At 41.3% G+C, this 22,716-nt stretch overlaps 2 protein-coding genes across 2 annotated transcripts in view; both read left to right on the forward strand.

Moving 5' to 3' along the window:
• Positions 1–2,458: 2,458 nt before the first annotated feature.
• On the forward strand, positions 2,459–22,121 carry LOC134609290 (myb-like protein X). Its single transcript, XM_063452970.1, has 9 exons — positions 2,459–2,602; positions 5,427–5,498; positions 6,478–6,587; positions 11,983–12,067; positions 12,421–12,488; positions 18,616–18,693; positions 19,774–19,828; positions 21,379–22,058; positions 22,112–22,121. The coding sequence occupies exons 2-9, from the start codon at positions 5,445–5,447 to the stop codon at positions 22,119–22,121; spliced, it is 1,140 nt and encodes a 379-aa protein (XP_063309040.1). The 5' UTR covers positions 2,459–2,602; positions 5,427–5,444.
• The window catches only part of TOP1MT (DNA topoisomerase I mitochondrial), a 43,054-nt gene continuing 42,396 nt past the window's right edge, over positions 22,059–22,716 (forward strand). The window contains exon 1 of the mRNA XM_063450989.1: positions 22,059–22,550. Within this exon, the coding sequence (XP_063307059.1) occupies positions 22,123–22,550 (428 nt within the window). The 5' untranslated portion in view covers positions 22,059–22,122. The remainder of the gene's footprint in view (positions 22,551–22,716) is intronic.

The raw sequence follows: 22,716 nt of genomic DNA on the forward strand, positions 1-22,716 counted from the left end.
TACACCATTATATGATACTATTACTGCCCCCAATATATTACACCATTATATGATACTATTACTGCCCCCAATATATTACACCATTATATGATACTATTACTGCCCCCCAATATATTACACCATTATATGACACTATTACTGCCCCCAATATATTACACCATTATATGACACTATTACTGCCCCCCAATATATTACACCATTATATGATACTATTACTGCCCCCCAATATATTACACCATTATATGATACTATTACTGCCCCCCAATATATTACACCATTATATGATACTATTACTGCCCCCAATATATTACACCATTATATGACACTATTACTGCCCCCCAATATATTACACCATTATATGACACTATTACTGCCCCCCAATATATTACACCATTATATGATACTATTACTGCCCCCCAATATATTACACCATTATATGATACTATTACTGCCCCCCAATATATTACACCATTATATGATACTATTACTGCCCCCCAATATATTACACCATTATATGACACTATTACTGCCCCCCCCCCAATATATTACACCATTATATGATACTATTACTGCCCCCCAATATATTACACCATTATATGACACTATTACTGCCCCCCCCAATATATTACACCATTATATGATACTATTACTGCCCCCAATATATTACACCATTATATGATACTATTACTGCCCCCCAATATATTACACCATTATATGATACTATTACTGCCCCCAATATATTACACCATTATATGATACTATTACTGCCCCCAATATATTACACCATTATATGACACTATTACTGCCCCCAATATATTACACCATTATATGATACTATTACTGCCCCCAATATATTACACCATTATATGATACTATTACTGCCCCCCAATATATTACACCATTATATGATACTATTACTGCCCCCAATATATTACACCATTATATACTATTACTGCCCCCAATATATTACACCATTATATGATACTATTACTGCCCCCAATATATTACACCATTATATGACACTATTACTGCCCCCCAATATATTACACCATTATATGATACTATTACTGCCCCCAATATATTACACCATTATATGATACTATTACTGCCCCCCAATATATTACACCATTATATGATACTATTACTGCCCCCAATATATTACACCATTATATGATACTATTACTGCCCCCAATATATTACACCATTATATGACACTATTACTGCCCCCAATATATTACACCATTATATGATACTATTACTGCCCCCAATATATTACACCATTATATGATACTATTACTACCCCCCAATATATTACACCATTATATGACACTATTACTGCCCCCAATATATTACACCATTATATGATACTATTACTGCCCCCCAATATATTACACCATTATATGACACTATTACTGCCCCCCAATATATTACACCATTATATGATACTATTACTGCCCCCAATATATTACACCATTATATGATACTATTACTGCCCCCAATATATTACACCATTATATGACACTATTACTGCCCCCCAATATATTACACCATTATATGATACTATTACTGCCCCCCAATATATTACACCATTATATGATACTATTACTGCCCCCAATATATTACACCATTATATGACACTATTACTGCCCCCAATATATTACACCATTATATGATACTATTACTGCCCCCCAATATATTACACCATTATATGATACTATTACTGCCCCCAATATATTACACCATTATATGATACTATTACTGCCCCCAATATATTACACCATTATATACTATTACTGCCCCCAATATATTACACCATTATATACTATTACTGCCCCCAATATATTACACCATTATATGATACTATTACTGCCCCCAATATATTACACCATTATATGATACTATTACTGCCCCAATATATTACACCATTATATGATACTATTACTGCCCCCAATATATTACACCATTATATGATACTATTACTGCCCCCAATATATTACACCATTATATGATACTATTACTGCCCCAATATATTACACCATTATATGATACTATTACTGCCCCCAATATATTACACCATTATATGATACTATTACTGCCCCCCAATATATTACACCATTATATGATACTATTACTGCCCCCAATATATTACACCATTATATGATACTATTACTGCCCCCCAATATATTACACCATTATATGATACTATTACTGCCCCCAATATATTACACCATTATATGATACTATTACTGCCCCCCAATATATTACACCATTATATGATACTATTACTGCCCCCAATATATTACACCATTATATGATACTATTACTGCCCCCAATATATTACACCATTATATGATACTATTACTGCCCCCAATATCTCACCCCCGGCTCTGCGTTGCTAGGTAACCAGTCAGGCAGGCACGGTTAATCGTCATTTCCGGTTCGCGCGGCCCCGCGGCATGCTGGGAGAGGATGCGCGTGACCCGCAGAGGCGGTCATAGACATGTAGGCGGTCACTGCGGGGTTGGCGCGAGAACCGGACACGTGACCAGCACGACCGCGAGCAACGTCAACCGGCAACATCGGGAGTAACGGGGGGCTCGGAGTAAGGGGATAACGGGGCCCGACAGAGGGAATGGGGGGGCTCGGAGTAAAGGGATAACGGGGGCTGATAGAGGGAATGGGGGGCTGACTGGGGGAGAATGGGGGGCTGACAGAGGGAATGGGGATAATGGGGAACTCAGAGGGAATGTGGGGTTCGGAGTAAGGGGATAACGGGGGGCTGATAGAGGGACTAGGAGAGGTTGGGGGGGGGCGCTGACAGAGGGAATGGGGATAATGGGGGGGCCTGATAGAGGGAATGGGGTGGCTGACAGAGCTACTGGGGGGGCTCGGAGTAAGGGGGATAATGGGTGACTCAGAGGGAATGGGGATAATGGGGGGGGGCTGATAGAGGGAATGGGGATAATGGGGGGGGGCCTGATAGAGGGAATGGGGTGGCTGACAGAGCTACTGGGGGGGCTCGGAGTAAGGGGGATAATGGGGGACTCAGAGGGAATGGGGATAATGGGGGGGGCTGATAGAGGGAATGGGGATAATGGGGGGGGGGGCTGATAGAGGGAATGGGGTGGCTGACAGAGCTACTGGGGGGGCTCGGAGTAAGGGGGATAATGGGACTCAGAGGGAATGGGGATAATGGGGGGGGGCTGATAGAGGGAATGGGGATAATGGGGGGGGGCCTGATAGAGGGAATGGGGTGGCTGACAGAGCTACTGGGGGGGCTCGGAGTAAGGGGGATAATGGGGGACTCAGAGGGAATGGGGATAATGGGGGGGCCTGATAGAGGGAATGGGGGGGCTGACAGAGCTACTGGGGGGGCTCGGAGTAAGGGGGGAATGGGGGGCTGACAGAGGGAATGGGGGATAGTGGGGGGCTGACAGAGGGAATGGGGGATAATGGGGGGGGCCTGATAGAGGGAATGGGGGGGCTGACAGAGCTACTGGGGGGGGCTCGGAGTAAGGGGGGAATGGGGGGCTGACAGAGGGAATGGGGGATAGTGGGGGGCTGACAGAGGGAATGGGGGATAATGGGGGGGCCTGATAGAGGGAATGGGGGAGAATGGGGGGCTGACTGGGGGAGAATGGGGGGCTGACAGAGGGAATGGGGATAATGGGGTACTCAGAGGGAATGTGGGGTTCGGAGTAAGGGGATAACGGGGGGCTGATAGAGGGACTAGGAGAGGTTGGGGGGGTGCTGACAGAGGGAATGGGGATAATGGGGGGGGCTGATAGAGGGAATGGGGATAATGGGGGGGGCCTGATAGAGGGAATGGGGTGGCTGACAGAGCTACTGGGGGGGCTCGGAGTAAGGGGGATAATGGGTGACTCAGAGGGAATGGGGATAATGGGGGGGGCTGATAGAGGGAATGGGGTGGCTGACAGAGCTACTGGGGGGGCTCGGAGTAAGGGGGGAATGGAGGCTGACAGAGGGAATGGGGGATAGTGGGGGGCTGACAGAGGGAATGGGGGATAATGGGGGGGCCTTATAGAGGGAATGGGGGGGCTGACAGAACTACTGGGGGGGAATGGGGGGCTGACAGAGGGAATGGGGGATAGTGGGGGGCTGACAGAGGGAATTGGGATAATGGGGGGCTGACAGAATTGGGATAATGGGGGGCTGACAGAATTGGGATAATGGGGGGCTGACAGAATTGGGATAATGGGGGGCTGACAGATGGAATGGGGATAAGGGGGGGCTGACAGAATTGGGATAATGGGGGGCTCGGAGTAAGGAGGGAATGGGGGGTGCTGACAGAGGGAATGGGGATAATGGGGGTCTGACAGAGGGAATGGGGATAATGGGGGTCTGACAGAGGGAATGGGGATAATGGGGGGGGGCTGACAGAGGGAATGGGGGGGGGCTGATAGAGGGAATGGGGATAATGGGGGGCTGAAAGAGGGAATGGGATAAAATGGAATGATAGGTGGGCTGATAGAGGGAGAAGGAGCGGATAGGGGGGCTGATAGAGGGACTAGGAGAGGGGGGGGGCTGATAGAGGGACAAGGAGAGGATGGGGTGAAGCTTTGGGAGTAGGGGCTAAGATAAGCTTAAAGCCCAAGGTAACTGTGGTATGGATGATCCTTGGGGAGCAGGGAAAATGGCTGAGTGCAGTAACTGGGGGGGAAGCTAAGAGAGCTCCCCAATTTCTTTAAATAATCTTGGACCTCAGTAACTGGGTGTCATAAGGTCACTGAGGGACTTGAGTATAGCTACAAACACAACCTTTCAAAATGTAACAGAACTCTCAGGGTGCCAAAACTGATCTGAATTAAGTTATGGTGCAAGTAAGGTTCCCGAGCCATATTACTCTGGTGTTCAACTAAAGTCTGCAAAATCGCACTCTGCTGCTTTGCCCCTTCCCTTGTTATGCTGGTCCGTGGGTTTTAGTCAGGAAGCCTCTGGCTGGATGCCAGTGAGATTGTCAGCTGAGCCCCTCAGCCTGTTAGTAGGTCACAATTGAGGAGTGGGGTTGGAAAATCTCTTTCACTGTCTTTATTTAACCCCTTAAGGACCAAATTTCTGGAATAAAAGGGAATAATGACATGTCACACATGTCATGTGTCCTTAAGGGGTTAATGGGGTGCTAGTGATCGGCTGAACTTGCTCAGTTCGAGGCTTTCTGATTGTAGCCTCAGACCTGCATAGGAAGTGAGGGGAAAGTCTGCACAGTTTTTGAACTATTTGCTAATGGTTTAACTCTTTGATGTAAGAAGGAGCCTGAGACCTTTGTGCACCAACAGCTTAATTGAGATGGTGCCTGAAGTGCTCCTTTAAAAAAAATACATAATTGTATAGTGTAAATTTGGTGTAAGAGCTGCAAACTTCGCAGAAAATGCATTGATATTCATATTTACTTTTCTTCCCCTCAGTTCTATCATTGATTGGCAATGTCTGCAGAGGAAATAAACACCCTTAACCAACACTTGGAAGACACAAACTCGGTAAATGCCATTCTCTTCTGTAAGTCATGACAGTTGGCAGTTTATTTACAGTAACATTGAGGTCCTTCCGACCTGCAGATAAAATTGCATTGCTTTGAGAATGGGTTTACAATACTAATATCCCATTTATTGAGACAGTTTATCGTTGCTGCTGTGTGCTTGGAAAGCAAGATGTTTGCTCACATTAAACATCTGTTACTGATTTGATTCATAGGCATCACTGAATAAAAATGCATTACCGGTAAATATGAATAGCTGACTTGGAAAAGGTCTCTTCTCTGTCATCACAGCTATATTATCTTAAATAGTTTGATTTGGTATTCTGTTTACAATAGTTTAAAACCCCTAAAGTGTAAGACCTTGGGCTAATAGTCAGTGTGCCCTGTCCCTCATATACCAGGTGTGTGCCCCGCGTGTTTAAAAAGGGTTAAAAATCCTTATATTGACTTACGTGAATCTAGCACCAAGTGACCTCACAGTGATGGGGGGAACCCAATTGAATCCTTGCTTTCCTGTGGGGATTTTCAAAACCCTGGACGTCCTCATGCAGTTAAACTTTGTGAAACTGCAGGAAGAGCCTCTAGTGGCCGTTTAGAAGATAGCCACCAAAGAAAGTCTTAACCCTGCAATATAAACATTGCAATTTCTCTTCGATGAGATTTAACAGTGTGGGTGCATATAGTGTCCGTTTAATGAAGTCCAAACAGGGATGAAACTGTATTGCTAAAACAGAATGGGAACGTCTGCTTTAGTGACATCCTGGAGATTGGAGGACCCAGGTAAGTGTCAAACTGTTAAAAAATCAGTGAATTCTCTCCAGTACTTGTAACTCCCGGCACCATTGCTGTATAGTAGTTTGCTCGTTTGGAAGCTGACCTGGTTTAATTATGCATTGTATGAAGAGGGTTTTGTTTTCCTTATCACTATGCAGTCCTCCTATAAAATATATATGTATATATATATTTTTTTTTCTACGCAGACTTGCCACAAAGAGCTTGGAAGGCCTATATCTGCACCTGTGAAAATAATTAGGAACAACTGCTTTGGAGACGACGCTGTATCATCCACTAAAACCAAAGAGTCTCACCGGTATGGACGGACCATTTACGGCTCTGTATTCACTTTCTTTTAGCTTCTCTGCATCACAGATAGGATTTTCTCTGAAACAGCCAAGCTGGAATGTAGTTTTCTAGCCCATTAGACCTTGTCACAGGTGTTTGTTTTTAATTAGTTAAATCATTTCAATAATATAACTTCATTAAACTGAACATAGTTATTGTAATTATTGCCCCTTTACTGTATTTCTTATTCGTGTTGACAATTATCAAATTATTCTAATTGTAATTGTGTGTAGTGGTTAATCACCTATGGTTTTTTTTACTAAACTGTGCATTGCCAGATATTATAAAGTTTAAGACCAAATCATTCAAGATTGTGGAAAAGGGGGAATTTGAGTTTTGTTTCCAACTTGGGTTATTTTGGCCTTTAACCTAAAATTCTCTGGTCAATGCTTAACAATTCATTGTTCATTTTCTATTTTGTGAAGTGACACTTTGTGTTTGAGAGTTTGGCTCTATTCCAACAGAGTAAAACGATGACTACGTAGGTAAAATCCTAGGGTTTAGGATGCTGCCCAGTGTAGTGGGAGTTTTTAATTGTTATATGAATTCCTAAGCTGTATTATTAACCGCTTACTTTCTTTCTTTTTTGTTTTTCTTCTTCTATATTTACTTTTTTACCATGGATAGCCATGCATTCACAAATAAGTGGGAAATCTATTGCTGAATACAGATTATGTATAACAAAGACACACAGTTCCAAGGGTACAACAACAACCTTTTGGGCCACACGCGGCTTTATACTTTTCCCCATGAAAGGGGTGGAACACATATGAAGACAATGTCCCCTCCCAGGGATCTCCTGACGGAAATGGAACTCCAGTCCCTTTGTCCCCTGTTCCTGCCACTCCTCCTCGGGGTTTCCCACCTCCAGTGACCAGGGGTTCTTTATCCCATGAGCCTCTGTACCTGGGAGCCCCAGCGCGGCAAAGCTTCCGCATCCTGGACTCCCAGTTACAGAAAGCCCGCCAAACTGCCATGTCCCCACAAAGTGTCTCCAATAATCTCAGGGCCTCCCCCCAGAGAACGGTGACTGTCTCCGTTCTTTGGATCCCTGGGTGAAACCAGGCGAGGGAAGTGTCTCCTTTCGGGACACGAATGCTCCCCCTGGCCGCCGCTCGTCCATACGAACGGCAGCCACACAGGGAAGCACTCAATTACTAACTTTGAGGTTTCACACTTGTGTTGCAAGTTGCCAACATTCTAATTGATTGGTGTGAACATTCCAAGGGGCACTGGGGAGGTCCCCGTTCGGTAACCGAACGAGGTGGGAAGCAATCCACAAATGCTCTTCCTGGATGGCATTAGTCTAACTAACGGGCCGCCACCTTGGGTAGGCACGCGTTAAGGCTTCCCTTGCAGTTTTTGAGTTTTTGACACCTCGTTGCAAGGTGCGAACGTTCCAACACAACATACTAATTGGAGTTTTGGGGTGGTCCCCGTTCGGGAGGTGAATGGATTCTGTTTGTGGCGGCTCTCCCGAACAGGGAGCAGCCACCTCAGAAGAACACCTAGAGGGAAATACACAGATAGTGAAAATACACAAAAGAAATGTTAAGACAGTAACACACATCACAGAACAATCTGGTAAATTCACAGTTTAGCGGCCCCACTACACAACGCATGCAAAATAAGTGGTAACTGAAAATACAAAGAAATAAATACAGTTTGGTCAGGAGGGACAAAGTGGGATGGATTGGAGGTGGTACATGATGCATGTTCTCTGTCTGCCCAATAAGTTTGTTTTGTTTGTCTCCGTCTTATCATCTGTTCGTGTGACCAGTTTAGATACTTGTGCCTCTATATCTGTGATTGTGGCCACTATGGTAGATTTTCAGTTGCTGGCAATTAATATATTTGCCGTTATCAGGATAAGACTGGGCTCGACAAATCCTGGGATTTGTAAGCCTGTTCCCTCCCACACGGGCGGCCGGCTGCACGTCCTGTTGGCTGACGGCGTGGAAGCTGTGATGTCTCTCGCACGCTGCTTAGTGATGCCGGAGCCAGAATATGGCATAACTAAACAGCCAAGGAAATAGAGCAGGGAAATCACAGCTCCCCGGTCGACCGCCCACTGAACCCCAGTGAAAACTGATCCACTCCAGCTCTCACAAAGGTAGGGAGGATGGGGGGAATAGAATTGGATTAAAACAAATGTCTGTCTGTGTGTGTCTTGGTCTGTCATGGTGTGTGCGTCTCTGTCAGTGTGTTTAGGTAACTAGTCCCCCTCCTATCACATGGGAATAGGGTTTTTACTCTCCTTCACTTTTCCTGTGACCTGCTCCGCCTCTATGGGTCACCATTGATGATCTCTGCCAATCCAATTCTGTCCTATAGGAAAGCCCTGAGAAGCTATTGTGCGTGCGCTGCAAAACGCTGCACCAATCAGCATCTCCCCATAGATGTGCATTGAATCAATGCATCTCAATGGGGAATGTTCAGCACCTCCATGCAGAGCGTAGATAGGAGATAGGAAGCACTTTTGTAGCTGTCTGACTGCCACTAGAAGTGTCACTAGGAAGCAATGTAAACAATGCCTTTTCTCTGAAAAGGCAATGTTTAGACTGAAAAGCTTGCATGGACATGCTATAGACACCAGGACCACTACATTAAACTGTAGTGATCCTGGTTACTACTAGAGTCTCTTTTTTGAGTTGAAAATAAGTCTTTGTGAGTTTAAAATATCTGGCTCCTAGATTAAAAGCAAAGGAATATAATTTTAAGAACATGTCTGCTATTTTGATCAGCTAGAATAAATAACAGGGTTCCGCCTGAGGAGGATTGTAGATTCTGGTTACTTTAAATATCAGTTTGCGTACTCTTGACCGTTACATATGCAACAAAGGGCAACCCCACCATATTGTACCAGACATCTCCAGCATTTCTCACTGTCGATACAGGTTAACCTAGCTGGGACCATATACCACCTATATGCTATCTTACAAAGCGTTTTTATATGCGAAGCACGCAGTGTTGCCCCTATGTGGATCTGGAAGGCACTCAACCATTTAATGCCGTTTATAGTATATCCCAAGTTTAATGCCGTTTATAGTATATCCCAAGTCCTTATGCCAGGCAGGAACAAAGCCATGAGATTGTGGAGACATTTTCACCCTTACATAACCATAACAAATAGACTACTTTAACAGCCGATTTGAGTTTGACACATGTTCTCTAATAAGTGTAGCTGTCCATCCTCCTGGAAGCGTTCAGACATCGAGTTTCTATTGAACATGGATTTGATTTGGTGTCTATTAAAGTGTTTTTTCGCGGTCTCTTACGGAGCTCTATTGCTATGCATCCATACAGCTCAGCATTACGCCCATGTCTCCCGCACCCCTCCCACAGTCTTTCTGTTGCTTATACTCTTTTTCTTAATCCAACACCTTACCAGTTCTGCGATTCCAATCCCTTTGTGCTTGATCCTGTACATGAAGACCGCCATGATATTTAGCTAGATGGCTGACTGCGTATAATAGGAGCTCTGCTGATGTGACAAGCCTTGCGTGATTACTGCACTAGGAGATTGGGGTGGAGTTTTAGTTATACATAGTTTGTTTGTTTTCAGTACAATAGATATGATACAGAGATGGAGTATAAAGGGAGTAGTGCCCCCTGTGGTGAGCTTTTGGTACTTTCCTCCTGTTGTTGAAATGTCCATTATTATTATTTTATTCTTTATATAGCGCTGTACAATGGCATCATATATGTGTTCTAATCAATGCGTTAAAATAACCCAGCTGGTGTTAACAATGGTTTTATTCAGTGCTTACAAATGAATGGCAAAGCTAGTTAACATTTTATTGAATAACTCCCAAATTACTGCTGTAGGGTCTCCTTGGCCAGGCCCACTTCATGGAATTAAATGATAAATAAAAACAGATTCTTCTCATGGACGCATTGTCCTATGCTAAACTATAAGAAAACTTATTGCTAGACAACTATAGCTAGCTTGTACTGAAAGAGAATGTTTTCACGGTGTCATCTTGACAGCCAGGGGTGCTCCTATCCTGTTTTGTTAAAGTCCTTTCCCATGAAATAGACACTTTGCTAAAACATGAGTAATGGGCACCTCACCACTAAAGAACTTCAGCAAGCAAGGAGTGTCTCTTGGATGGAAATGATTGCTTTCTGTCTGGTCAACAGGAGGATTAGAAGAGACTGTTTTTATTTGTTGATTGCTGTTCTCAAGTACTGGCAAAAAAGCTCTTATAGTTCACATGAGCTAAGTGGCTCTGTCACCTCAAACTTGCCTTTCTCTCCACCCCCACCCCCCCCCCCCCCCCCTCTTATTTTTCAGTATTTTATCTTTTTTCCATGTCTCATTTATTTATTCTTTAAACAAAAGGCAAAGTTAGGGACTACTTTGTCATATGTATATTTTTTTACTGTTAACTTTTTTTTTTTTACTAATCTTGACAATAGTGTGATTTGATTCTTAATCAGAGAATTAAGCAGTGAGATTGCAGGGGCATGGTCTATACACACAGTGTGACTGCCATTCAAGGTCTCCACCCTCTGCATGGAGACACTGAACTTTCCTCATAGGGATGCATTGAGTCAATTTATCTCTACGAAGAGATGCTGATTGGCCAAGCCGATGTCGGACTTGTGCTTGCTCTGTCCCTGATCTGCCTCCTTGACAGTCTCAGCCAATCCTATTTATATTAAGTTTTATTTACTGAAAAGTTGTGCTTTAATTTCAAGCATAATACATAATATACACACTGCATTTTGTTGTAACAAAATAACTTTTAATTTGTAAGAATACCCAGCACTGCATTTTATTTTTTATTTTATTTATTTTTTTTAAACAGAGAAAAAACAAAAAAGCAATGAATATGTAGCCACATGTTCCATAACTAACCTGTTTCATGCTGATTAAAATTTGGGCTGTAATGTATCTTATATAGAAAACTGTCCTTGGGAATCATATTTACATATAAAAATATATAATATATATATTTTGTTTTTTTTACTTCACCTTTTTTCCATTTCCTACTAGGAGCTTTCATTAGTTGCACTGAACAAAGGCCTGCAAGTGTCAGTGAGCTAAGCTCTGCTCCTCTGGGTCAGTTTTGCCGCTTCTGCACTAAATAGAGGATATGACATAAAGTGATCTCTCAAATGGTTTGAGTGTTTATCTAGCCAGTTGCAGTGGTTATCGTGCCAACAGTATTCTATTTTCAGTTTTTTGTCTGTGCTGGTGTGTCTGAGTGTCAAGGTGTGTGTATCTGTCTGTCAATGTGTATCTGTGTGTGTATGTATCTGATACACAGAAACACACGCCTTGACATACAGTTTCCCAATAGTGTGTTTGGATAGATTGTTTCTCCACTCTAACCCAAACCTGCAATCCTGTCTAGGAAAAGATGGCTGAATGGGGACCACAGGGAAATGTCCAAACGTTCGAAGGAAGAGAAACCTTTCCAGAATGATCTTCATAATGAGGTGAGTGTGTATGTTTATGAATTTGAGTAAAAGATGAAGTATTAAAAAATAACCATTATGTGCAAATGTATAGTCAAAAGAAAAAAAATTCAATATATATATTGTTTATTTTTATTTTTTTAACCAAATCCTTGGTACATGTATGTGCATCAATAACTGCTCGGATTGTTCCTTTGGTTAGCCCAAGGTAAAACTAAAAGTTCCATTATGCTTTATCAATCAGAAGGCTTGCAAAGCATCATGGGAGGTGTTCTTAAACATCTGACATGTTTTATCACCCCAGTTTATATAGAATTATCAAATGTTTGTGATAAATGTTTCTGAATGACTTTGTGCTCATTTAATGTTTGCAGAACTCCTATAAAGTCGAAAGCTCTGTTGCATCCTCTGAAAACCTGCTGCAAGGTCATCTGGCTTCAAGGTAGCATGTCTGTGTGTGCAATGTTATAATCTTTTATTTATCTATTTTTAAATGATCGAGTGAGTTGCACATGAGCAGCCCTGGCAGTTGGCTACGTGAGAAAAAAATCATATTGATTTAGTGCTCAAGGTGTCAATGATTTTCCATCAAAGTAATGGATTGTTATAACATCTGAACCCTTGTGTTTCTATCCTGAATTTTTCATCAGTTTAAATAAAGCCACAACATTTTTAAAAATGCCCAAATGAGCAGCCATTGAAGATTAAATGCAACAGAGGATGAATTGTAAAGACACAACATAATAGTATTTTGTGTTTAAACTTTGATGCATCACTCTCTTTTACATTATATATCTTTTTACCAAAGGTGTTAGGGAAACACTTTTTGATACACCAGTATGCACACTTTATATTCGTAGAAGCGCCAACACACGTTTCCTGTTACATTTACAATGCAGGCTTTATCAATATCTCTACAGGAACTGAACTGAGAACCTACACTCCAAAGACTGGCATCCTTAATTAACCCGGGATCTTCAGCTGATGCTATATCCAGCAAAACCTGCTTTATACTTTATACATTCTTTCGCCCCATAAACACTTCAATCAGTTTAAACGAACACTATAGTGTTTAAAACCTCATTTACTTCCTTACCGCTAAATATAGTAAAATCTTACCTTCATCCCAGGCGTCTGCTGCTGGATCTGTCTGCTTGACTGACATCAGAAGTGGTGATCTGAGCCAATCATAATACTTTGAACCAATGCATCTCTATGTAGAAAGTTTAGTGTCTCCATGCAGTGGGTGATACTGAATGTCGGTTACATTGTGGAGCACTGCCCCAGGAAGCACCTCTAGTAGCCATCTGAGGAGTGGCCAGTGAAGTTATCACTAGACTGTAATGTAAACACTGCATTTTCTCTGAAAAGAAGGTGTTTACCGCAAAAAGCCTGAAGGGAATGATTCTACTCACCAGAACAAATACAACAGGCTATAGTGTCCCTTTAATTGTTATGGTTATGGGGGTAGGCGTATTCCTTTAATGAAGCACAGATTAACACTGGTCAGAGTAAACAAGTCACATTTTCATCTGTCAAGAGAAAACTTTGCGCTTTTGGTTTAAAGACGAGTGGCGGTAAGAAAGCCATTGCTGTAAATAAATTTAAAGAGGCTTGCATGGGCTGTGATGCAATGTTAGTGGACTACTGTGGCTGACCGGGTGCCTCAGTCACTCGATGCTCCTAGTGCTCACAGAGGAGCACTCCACCCGACACCATCAGCCCCACAGTCCCCACATCCAGCGTTACAGCTTGGCTGCGAACTCTCCGTCCTCCACCCATCCTGGACCCAAGACCAGGATCCAGCTTCCAGTGGATGAACCTCTCCTACTCCAGAGAGCGTAGCAAGAACCGCTCCTAAATGAGCTAGTGATTATAATCCCAGGAAAGTATAGTGATGTAGCAATCCCCAGGATAGATACATTCGTTTCCCCCACACAAGATGAGACTCTATGTTGAGGGTAAGCAGGAACTCTCTTTTAATGGAGCCACACTGGCCTTTCATGCAAGTTTCCCAAAAAGGGTGACACCCACGTAGACCTTGTTGGGCACAGGGACACAAATTAACAAACCAATAAAAACAGCGTTATACAGTGAGACACTCCCATACAGTATACACAATCCCTCCCCTCTGCCTAAGAGGTAATCAAGGCAGATAATGTATTAACTTAATTATATCCAGGCAAAAAAAACACAGATTTTTCTGAACCCCAAAACACACAAAATCCCCACAAAGGTACATGCCCTGATAGCCCTGACCTGGGTGAACCACATATTCAGAAATCACCCAGATCAGATCAGGGGTTTAGGAAATTCCTGGAAGTTTCTTTTTGACCGACTGCACGCATGGTTTCATTTCATAAACCGTTCCAGAGAATCAGAATGTGCGGCAGGTCTATTTCCAATAGTCTAAATACTGTTCGAGAAACTGAACGTGCCATTCGTGAATGTAATCAGTATATGTCCTTTGTTCGTGGCTTTCTGCTTACCGAATGCTGTTTTGAATAGCTGAAGTTCCATGGAAGGTAACTGTTCAGCGGTGTTTGTGCCGTCGCGTGTCCGATTTGAGTTCCATGAGCTCAACAACAAAACACAGCTGAACACATTCGACTAAACAAGATGGCCACCGCCGCCACGTGTTCGACTGTCGAATAGCGGCCACTTTGACTGTTCGAGAGTTAGAAGTGTCACTTCGAAAGTTCGAAGGGCTACTGTACCATCCAAAAGGGCACAAACAGTACTTTTAAACAAGGGTTATCACAGGGCCCGTAGTCCCAGGGTAGGAGGCTGGCAGACAGGGCCCTCCAAAAACCAGTGGCGAGGATACCTTCGTCACAACTACTAAAGACTAAAATTTGTTCGTATGGCATAATGAATCTATCTTAGAAAATCTTTGGTTCATTGTGCAGCATTTTTGGATAGCCTCGAGTAGGTGAAAGAATGGTTCGTTATTGTGTGACACCAGCTGTCCAACATGAAGGCAAACAAATGATGGCCTGGGGCTCTCGTGCTGGATCCAGAGTTGGTGACTTGCACTGAGTGGGTGATACCCTGAACAAATAGACTTACCCCAGCTATGTCTGGACTTAGAAGAGAAGAACAAGTTGGTGGATTTCAAATCATTGAATGGCTAACACAGTCTACACACTTAAACACCGTTCTAGATGAACTGGAGACTAGGGTGAAAGCAAACTGCAGATGCAACTCATGTGTGAAACACTCTGCAGCAATGCTATCTCTTCAAATGGTTTTATTAATGAATTTTCAATAATAACACAATAATACAGTGGAATATTTGTAACTAACGTCATCCAATTCTATAAAATACACGTTGTGTGTGTGTATGTATATATGTATGTGTATATATATATATATATATATATATATATATATATCTTCCAATGGTACCCAGCACACACACTTTCAAAATTAAAAAAATGCCGGGTGCATTACAGCCATAGCCAAAAGACTTATAAAATATAATGAAAAAAGGCTTGCACTCACGGTCTGTTATAGTAGTAAAATAATTCTTCTTTATTCCAACATCTTAAAACATAGTTGCTGTCATCAACGTTTCAGCCACTGCTTGTGGCTTTCATCAGGATCAATTCAGCACAAAAAATAAATTTACAAATGTTTGCTTATATATAGCTAAACAGACTAATACTTAAATTATTAAAAACACTCACTACCTGTGTTCCCGAGCGCCCGGCGTCTCTCCCATGACTGTGCGCATGTGCGAACACGCCGAAACCGGAAATGGCGTGTTCGCGTCATCTTTCGTTGCCGGGGTTACCCGAAATGTTGACAAGCTCCCCGGCAACGGGATGACACTCCAAATCGCCAGGGCGCTTACACAGTGATCAAACCCATAGACTAAAAAACATCACAATATACATATTGATCTACAGTTACAGTAGCATAATAATACAGGGAAAGAGAGATCCGGTTCCATGATCTCGGCTGATATTCTCAACAATATAATGTTATCGCATACAATGTCTAATAGAGGATAATAGAACCAATTAGAATAAAATAAAGGTACACAACAATATATGTCTCGCGTGTTACCCACTATACTGAAGAATGTATACAATAAAGTGCTTCCTATGACTTAACAAGTTGATGCTGTTATATACCACAACATATGCAAAAAAATATAAAACTATGTTATCTACACATGTGTATAAAAATGACCTTGTGTATGAATAAAAGTGCTTGCTACAAACTTTAAAGTGATACTAATTGCTGTTATGTACAATAAAGTGCTATATGCAAATATATAGAAAAGTGGCCAAAATTGCTTTTCTGTACAATAAAGTGTCTTATGTAATCTTAAAGTGATACTAATTGCTAATATGTACATTAAAGTGCTACATGCCATTTATATGGTAAAGTGATCCATAGTGTTTGTTATGTACATTAAAGTGCCTCATATATTGTCTAAAGTGATACTAAGTGCTATATTACTATATACATCAAAGTGTCATATCCATACCACAATATGCCAGTATTTAAATTTCAGAAATTAACCATACTGTGTACTTGCATATATAATTTTACTCCCAGGACATCATATAGCTCTGAAAGATTGGCTTTCCCTGGTCTCTATACCCGCTAGCTTATTTGTACTATATAATACATTCATGGCTTTCTTATTTAAGTACTAAAATTCTTAGTTTATAGGCATATTTTAACATATGTGTACTAAGCTGAGTTTCTAACTAGGGGCTGTGTACCAAGTCATCCGTCCCTTTATAATATGTATAAGTTATCTAAATCCCTGCATAATGCTGCAAATGTAGATACCATCACTGTTAAAATATAACTCTACTCTACATATATATATATTAATCTATTGAAAAACTAAAATAAAGTTAAAGCCAGGTCTAAAAAAAAAAATTTCAATAGTCATATATATGAATTGGGTTATATTTTGTGTATAGTGCTGTTTGGTTGGATGTGGTGTTGATGATGCTTATAAGCAAAAACTTCCTTTGACATCCCTTTCCCAGCCTTTCCAATCTTGTCTCAGCGATTCTAAAAACACAGGGGGAGTCCTAAATGCTAGTTCACAACACTTTGACTCAAATATGCTACGGAAGACCTCTGTCCTGCATCGAATGGTGTCAGACTTCCAGTACCTGGAATATCTTTCTGAAGAAAATGTGACTTCCATTGTAGAAATAATCCCCTGAATCTTTGGTTATACCTTCAAAAAGTGATATGTGGGGGGATTCTCAAGTTGATTTGCTGTGTGCCTTATTATTCGAGCATGCTGAGACATTAAACTGTCTTAAGTGAGACTTGTGTCCATCAAGTTCAGCCTTCCTCATGTGTTTTTGCTATTGATCCAAAGTTCAATAAAAACAAGACTATTGACTGGCAGTGTGTGATTTTATGTTTTGGTGTGTTTCCCCCTGTGAAGTGATCCTTCTATAGAATTTCTTGTAACATGCGTTGGTATAATCTAACTTTCTAATGCCCCTGCATACCATGAATATGTTTCTCTTTGCTTTGTTACTGTGCCATATCAAGAGAGAAGGCAGTGTTTCCATTACTGCCTAGGAATACTTCTAGTGGCAGTCACTCAGACAGCCACTAGAGCTGCTTTCTGAGTCCGTGCTCAATGCTCGGCATTCACTCAATATGAGGAACTGCTGGTTGGCGCAGTGTTTTGGCCGCACATGTGCAATAGCCTCCCAATGTTTTCTTTGGGATTGGGTCATTACATTTGTTGATCTCAGTCAAGGAGACGGGTCAGAGTTTAAGTCACATGCATCTTAGAAATTACTTGTTTTACAAGCTTTTAAATAGATGGAAACATTTTTTTTTTTTTAATTTGTTTATTTTAAAAAGTAGTCATTTGTAAAAAAAAACAGATTACACAAGTGAAGGAAACCAAGCTTTTTTTTTTTTTTTTTTTACTTTTTAACCCCTTAAGGACCAAACTTCTGGAATAAAAGGGAATCATGACATGTCACACGTGTCATGTGTCCTTAAGGGGTTAAAACCTTGTACAGAATCCTATTTTTTTGTGACTGCAGTTGAGAACATCTAGGCTTCCAAATATGACTTTCCCCGTACCCCTCTCCCCTCCTCCCACCCCACCCCCCTCTTTTTTTTTTTTTTTTAAATATATTTCAAGATTTGCATATAGAGCATTTCACTCTTTACTGTTACTTCATTAAAATCGTGTTCCACGCAGTTACCACTCTTGCATTCTTTTAAAGCATCAGAACTTTAAGGTCGCCAGGTTACCGTGTGGGTTGGTTTTGATGTATAAAGCATGCTCGTGCAGTCTCACTACTCAATTTTATGTCTTTTCCTTTTTTTTTTGTGCAGGCTGTGTGAGACACAGTAATGGGAGGTGTTATCCTGGCAATGCAAGGGGTTGACTGTGAACTTTGAATACAAATGCAAAACATGTTTTGGGTTAATGCTCTGTCAATAACAGGTCCACTTTCATATCATACAGATCTCACTCAAGTGACTGATTTTACATGTACAAAACCTTTCACCTACAATGTATGGAAATCCAAGTAAAGTTTAATTCTTTCTTTCTTTAGTCCAAAGGTAACTACACCGTGGCTGGATGAGAACAGCAATGTTGTCACTCCTAGCTGCACCAACAACAACGAAGAAGGGTGAGTAAGGAGGACTTACAATGCCTAGACACCAATCTCCAACTGTAATACTCCAAACTTGACAAACCTTCACATTCCCTCTGGAGGGGGATACTGGGAATGGCTACTGGGGAGGGGGTGACCAATTATTGGTCCAGGACGACCTAGGCCTAGCATATAGAACAAAGGGACTGATCTGCAATGAAATGGTACATGTCGAAATGAAGGACATAGAGATGTGCAATGTAGCTAGACTGATATCCTAGTCTGGGAGTCTTGTTAACGATTTGCTTTTAATGGGGTCTTAAATTCATTTTAGACATCAATTGCTTCCTTGAATAGAGTCTGTGATGGGGAGCACCAGACAAGCCTCCTACAGGCAGACGGTTTTCTTGCTATTCCAGCACATACTCTCTAGTTGCTGTGATATTCCTGGAGTTTCCATTCTAAGAGACGATCACTGTGCTTGCAGGTGTATTCTAAGCAATGACCCTAGGGAGGGCTTAGGGTTGTTCACATTAGTGTAACGCCCACAAAGATACAGTGATGGCAGTGCAGTTGCTGGTGGGGAGAGTCAAGGGACTTTCTAACGGATTATATAGATAATACAATAAAAATATACACCAGAAAATTTCCTTTTAAAAAAAAATATATTTCTAAACTTGCAAAGTGTCCCTCTGTGCTTTGTTTGTCAAAAGTTCTTCCAGTCCTAGGATAATGGGAACTGCTCAGCAAACTGTTGTGACAGGGTCACTTTAAACAAACTTATGGCTGTTGGCAGTACACACCTTTTTTTTCAAAAGCTCCACTAAGTTCAACAAGACGGGTTTGTTGTGTTTTGTTTTGTACTCAAGTCCTCGTTGAAGAGGTTCTAGTTATAGTGCCCAGTATTGAAGACGCTGCAAATAGTTCAGATATTCAAATGGAAACTAGAGCTGACTGAACCCCAGTTTGTGAAGTCATCTCTTGGGAAACCATTTGTAGCTGGTTTACAGTAAAACAAAAACGACTTGAGTTGTTCTCCTGTACTCTGTTTTAGTGTCTATGTTGCTCCTTTATGGCTTGTCAAACTATATTTTGTTCATTTTCTTTATATTTAAGGTCCAAAGAGTTGAACTGTAATTATGAGATTGAGAAAGCTAAAGTTACAGGAGAGGTGAGTTGTTATAAAATGAAGGGAATTGGGGTATTCTGTAAAATGGTGCAGAATTCCCTCCTTTTTCTGGTGCTCAATTTATTTGCTAAACTACAATGAATGTTTAACCATAAGAAGCAGACTTTTTAGATACCATATAGAGTTAGACCAATGGTTCCCAAAACCAATGGTTTTTCACTTGAGTCCCCCTTGGCAGCCCATTTCCATAAATTGTACCCCTCACATTAGCAAAATGTTGTAAATAATATAGTTGCATTTATTTCAAATGTATACATTTTTCTCTGTTCAATCTCCCCCTTTTCCATGTTCTAGGCTTTTCCTCTGCCCCATGCTCTTCCTGCTTCTCCTCTGCCCCAGACACACAAACTGTCACACATGAAAACACTGACAGACAAATAGATACAGATATGCATGCTTTCATACATACAGATGCACAGACCCAACGATACACAAACATACAGATACAAACACTGACACTGACACACAGATACATATCCTGACACACATGCATATACACTGACACACAGATACATATCCTGACACACATGCATATACAGTGAAACACCGATACATACACTGACACACATGCAAATTCACAAATGACACACACACACATACAAAAATACCCACACCGACACACCTATACGAACAAACATGCAGATACATTCCCTGACAGATATACACATACCCTGACACACACGCAGATAGATACACACACACACACACACACACACATACCCTGACACACAGGTACATACATTAGCCACGGCAAGACTGTCGCTGCGTGGGAAAACAGGTAAGTAAAACCTTTCTCAGAGGGGGACCGGTCACCTAAACAGACACTCGCTAAGAGGCAGACAGACATACACTTGCTTGCAGACAGACCCACACACACAATCTCAGAGACACACATTCAGAAGTTAAATTTTAAAAATGATTTTGATTGAAACTCACTAAGCCTCCTTACCTTTTGGATAGGTGGAGTGGATAGCCTTTCCCTGGGGTCCAGTGAGGCTGCTGTCATCTCCATGCTCTGCTCCCCATTTAGTATGCCAGGGGCCGGAATGACGTAATTTCCTGGCTCCCGGCATCTTTGCAGGGCACGCGAGGGAGCAGAGAGATGACAGCTCACTCCCCCTCCCTTTTTAATTTTGCAATGTCAATAAAATTATTACCATTAATAGCTTTGGGACCTCAGGGTGTACTTTGAGATTGTTAAATGTACTATTCATGGTAAGATACTTTTTATGAATAATAAATCGAACCTGCAAATTAACAAATTAGTGGCCATTCTATATAGGAATACAAAAGAAATGACAATGGGTATACAGAGGCAAACTATATGTGACTTGCAATTAAATTTTTACAACTGTAGCACCATTAAAACCCTATATTTTATTAATTTCATCGTGCACATATGTAAGAGCTACCAATACATCTCATAATATGTTCGTGTATTACTAATAACATTACGTGTCTGGGTAAAACTCCCTGGAAAAGAATGCTGTCTGAGAAATATTAAATATCTTAGTATTTTATTTTACTTGCAGATTTCAAATCGAAATTCTGAATCATCTTCGGGTGACTCTATGAAAGTGAGCTCAAATTGTAAAGATCCTTCCCAAAATAACAAAGAACCGGTGGTTCAAGTTTACTCTGAAGAGCACATAGATGACCAGAATACTGTGGATTACCCAAAGAGTAAAGAATGTCTTGTTATAGAGGAAAACCAACAAGAAGTGGCAGGCAGTTCCAAAAAGAAAGAGTTCAAACCTGTGCAGAAGCTCTATAAAATTGAAGAATCAGAAAAGTCTGAAAGGAAAAGACTGAAGGAGCATGCTGAGGAGTCGAAGAGAAAAGAAGGTTCTGATCGTGGGGAGAAAGAGAAAAACAAAGTGTCAGAAAGCACTGGATGTAAAAGAAATGACAAAACAGACCGTGAAAATAGGGAAAATGTGAGGAAGGACAAGAAAACCACCATAAAGAAGGAAATATCTAACAGTCAGTCCTCAAGTAACAAAATTACAGAAAAGGAAAGCTCAGGCGTGTCCATGGAAGGCCCAAAGCAAAATAAGATTGATTTAGATAAGGTGGTCACCAATAAGACCACACAGTCCTCGGAAAAGACACCAACTACAATAGAAAAAAAGAAGAAACAACACTCAGACAAGTCTAAAGACAAAAACAAAACTAGGGAAGAATTGGTGCATCTTAAAACAGAGAGAGAAAAGTTTCCAGGACATAGTTTAACAGAATTTGAAAGTGATTTGAAGAACATCACAGAGGAAACTAGGATGGTAGAAATGGTTGTAACTACAAAGATTGTAGATAATAAGGCTGTTCCCGAAACGGTGGAAAACACTGCTGACCTGGAAAAAAGTCATGAAAAGAAAGAGAGCGGCTCTGCTGAAAGGTCAAAGAAGAAAGAAAAGTTGAAAAAAAGGGAGAAGGAACTAGAGGAGAAGACTCATAAGAAGAAAGACCATTCAAAGCATGAGAAATCCTCTAAAGGAATCAAGAGAGAAGTGGATGAAGAGACAATGAAAGAATCGTCTGAGACCAAGAAAAAGAAATATAGGGATAACTCTGAGAAGCATGATTGCAACCAAAATGATAAAGGGTCATCCAGTAGGAAAAGGAAGGTGGATGGTGGAGCTAGAGTGTCCACAGCCAAAAAAATCAAAGTAGAAAAGAAGGTGGAGGACAATTCCAAGTGGAAATGGTATGTGTCTCAGGGGAGTTTGGGCAGTAGTAGCAGTGGCTGAGCATTGTTGTATGTATTAAAAGTAAGCAATTGTCAGACCCATTAATGAGATTAGGATTTCATTGACTGTGGCTCCCTGGACCTGCAAATCAGGACTTGCTGTTAGGCTTGCTATACTTCTGTT

The sequence above is a fragment of the Pelobates fuscus genome, chromosome 4, assembly GCF_036172605.1.
Source record: "Pelobates fuscus isolate aPelFus1 chromosome 4, aPelFus1.pri, whole genome shotgun sequence".
Lineage (NCBI taxonomy): Eukaryota > Metazoa > Chordata > Amphibia > Anura > Pelobatidae > Pelobates > Pelobates fuscus.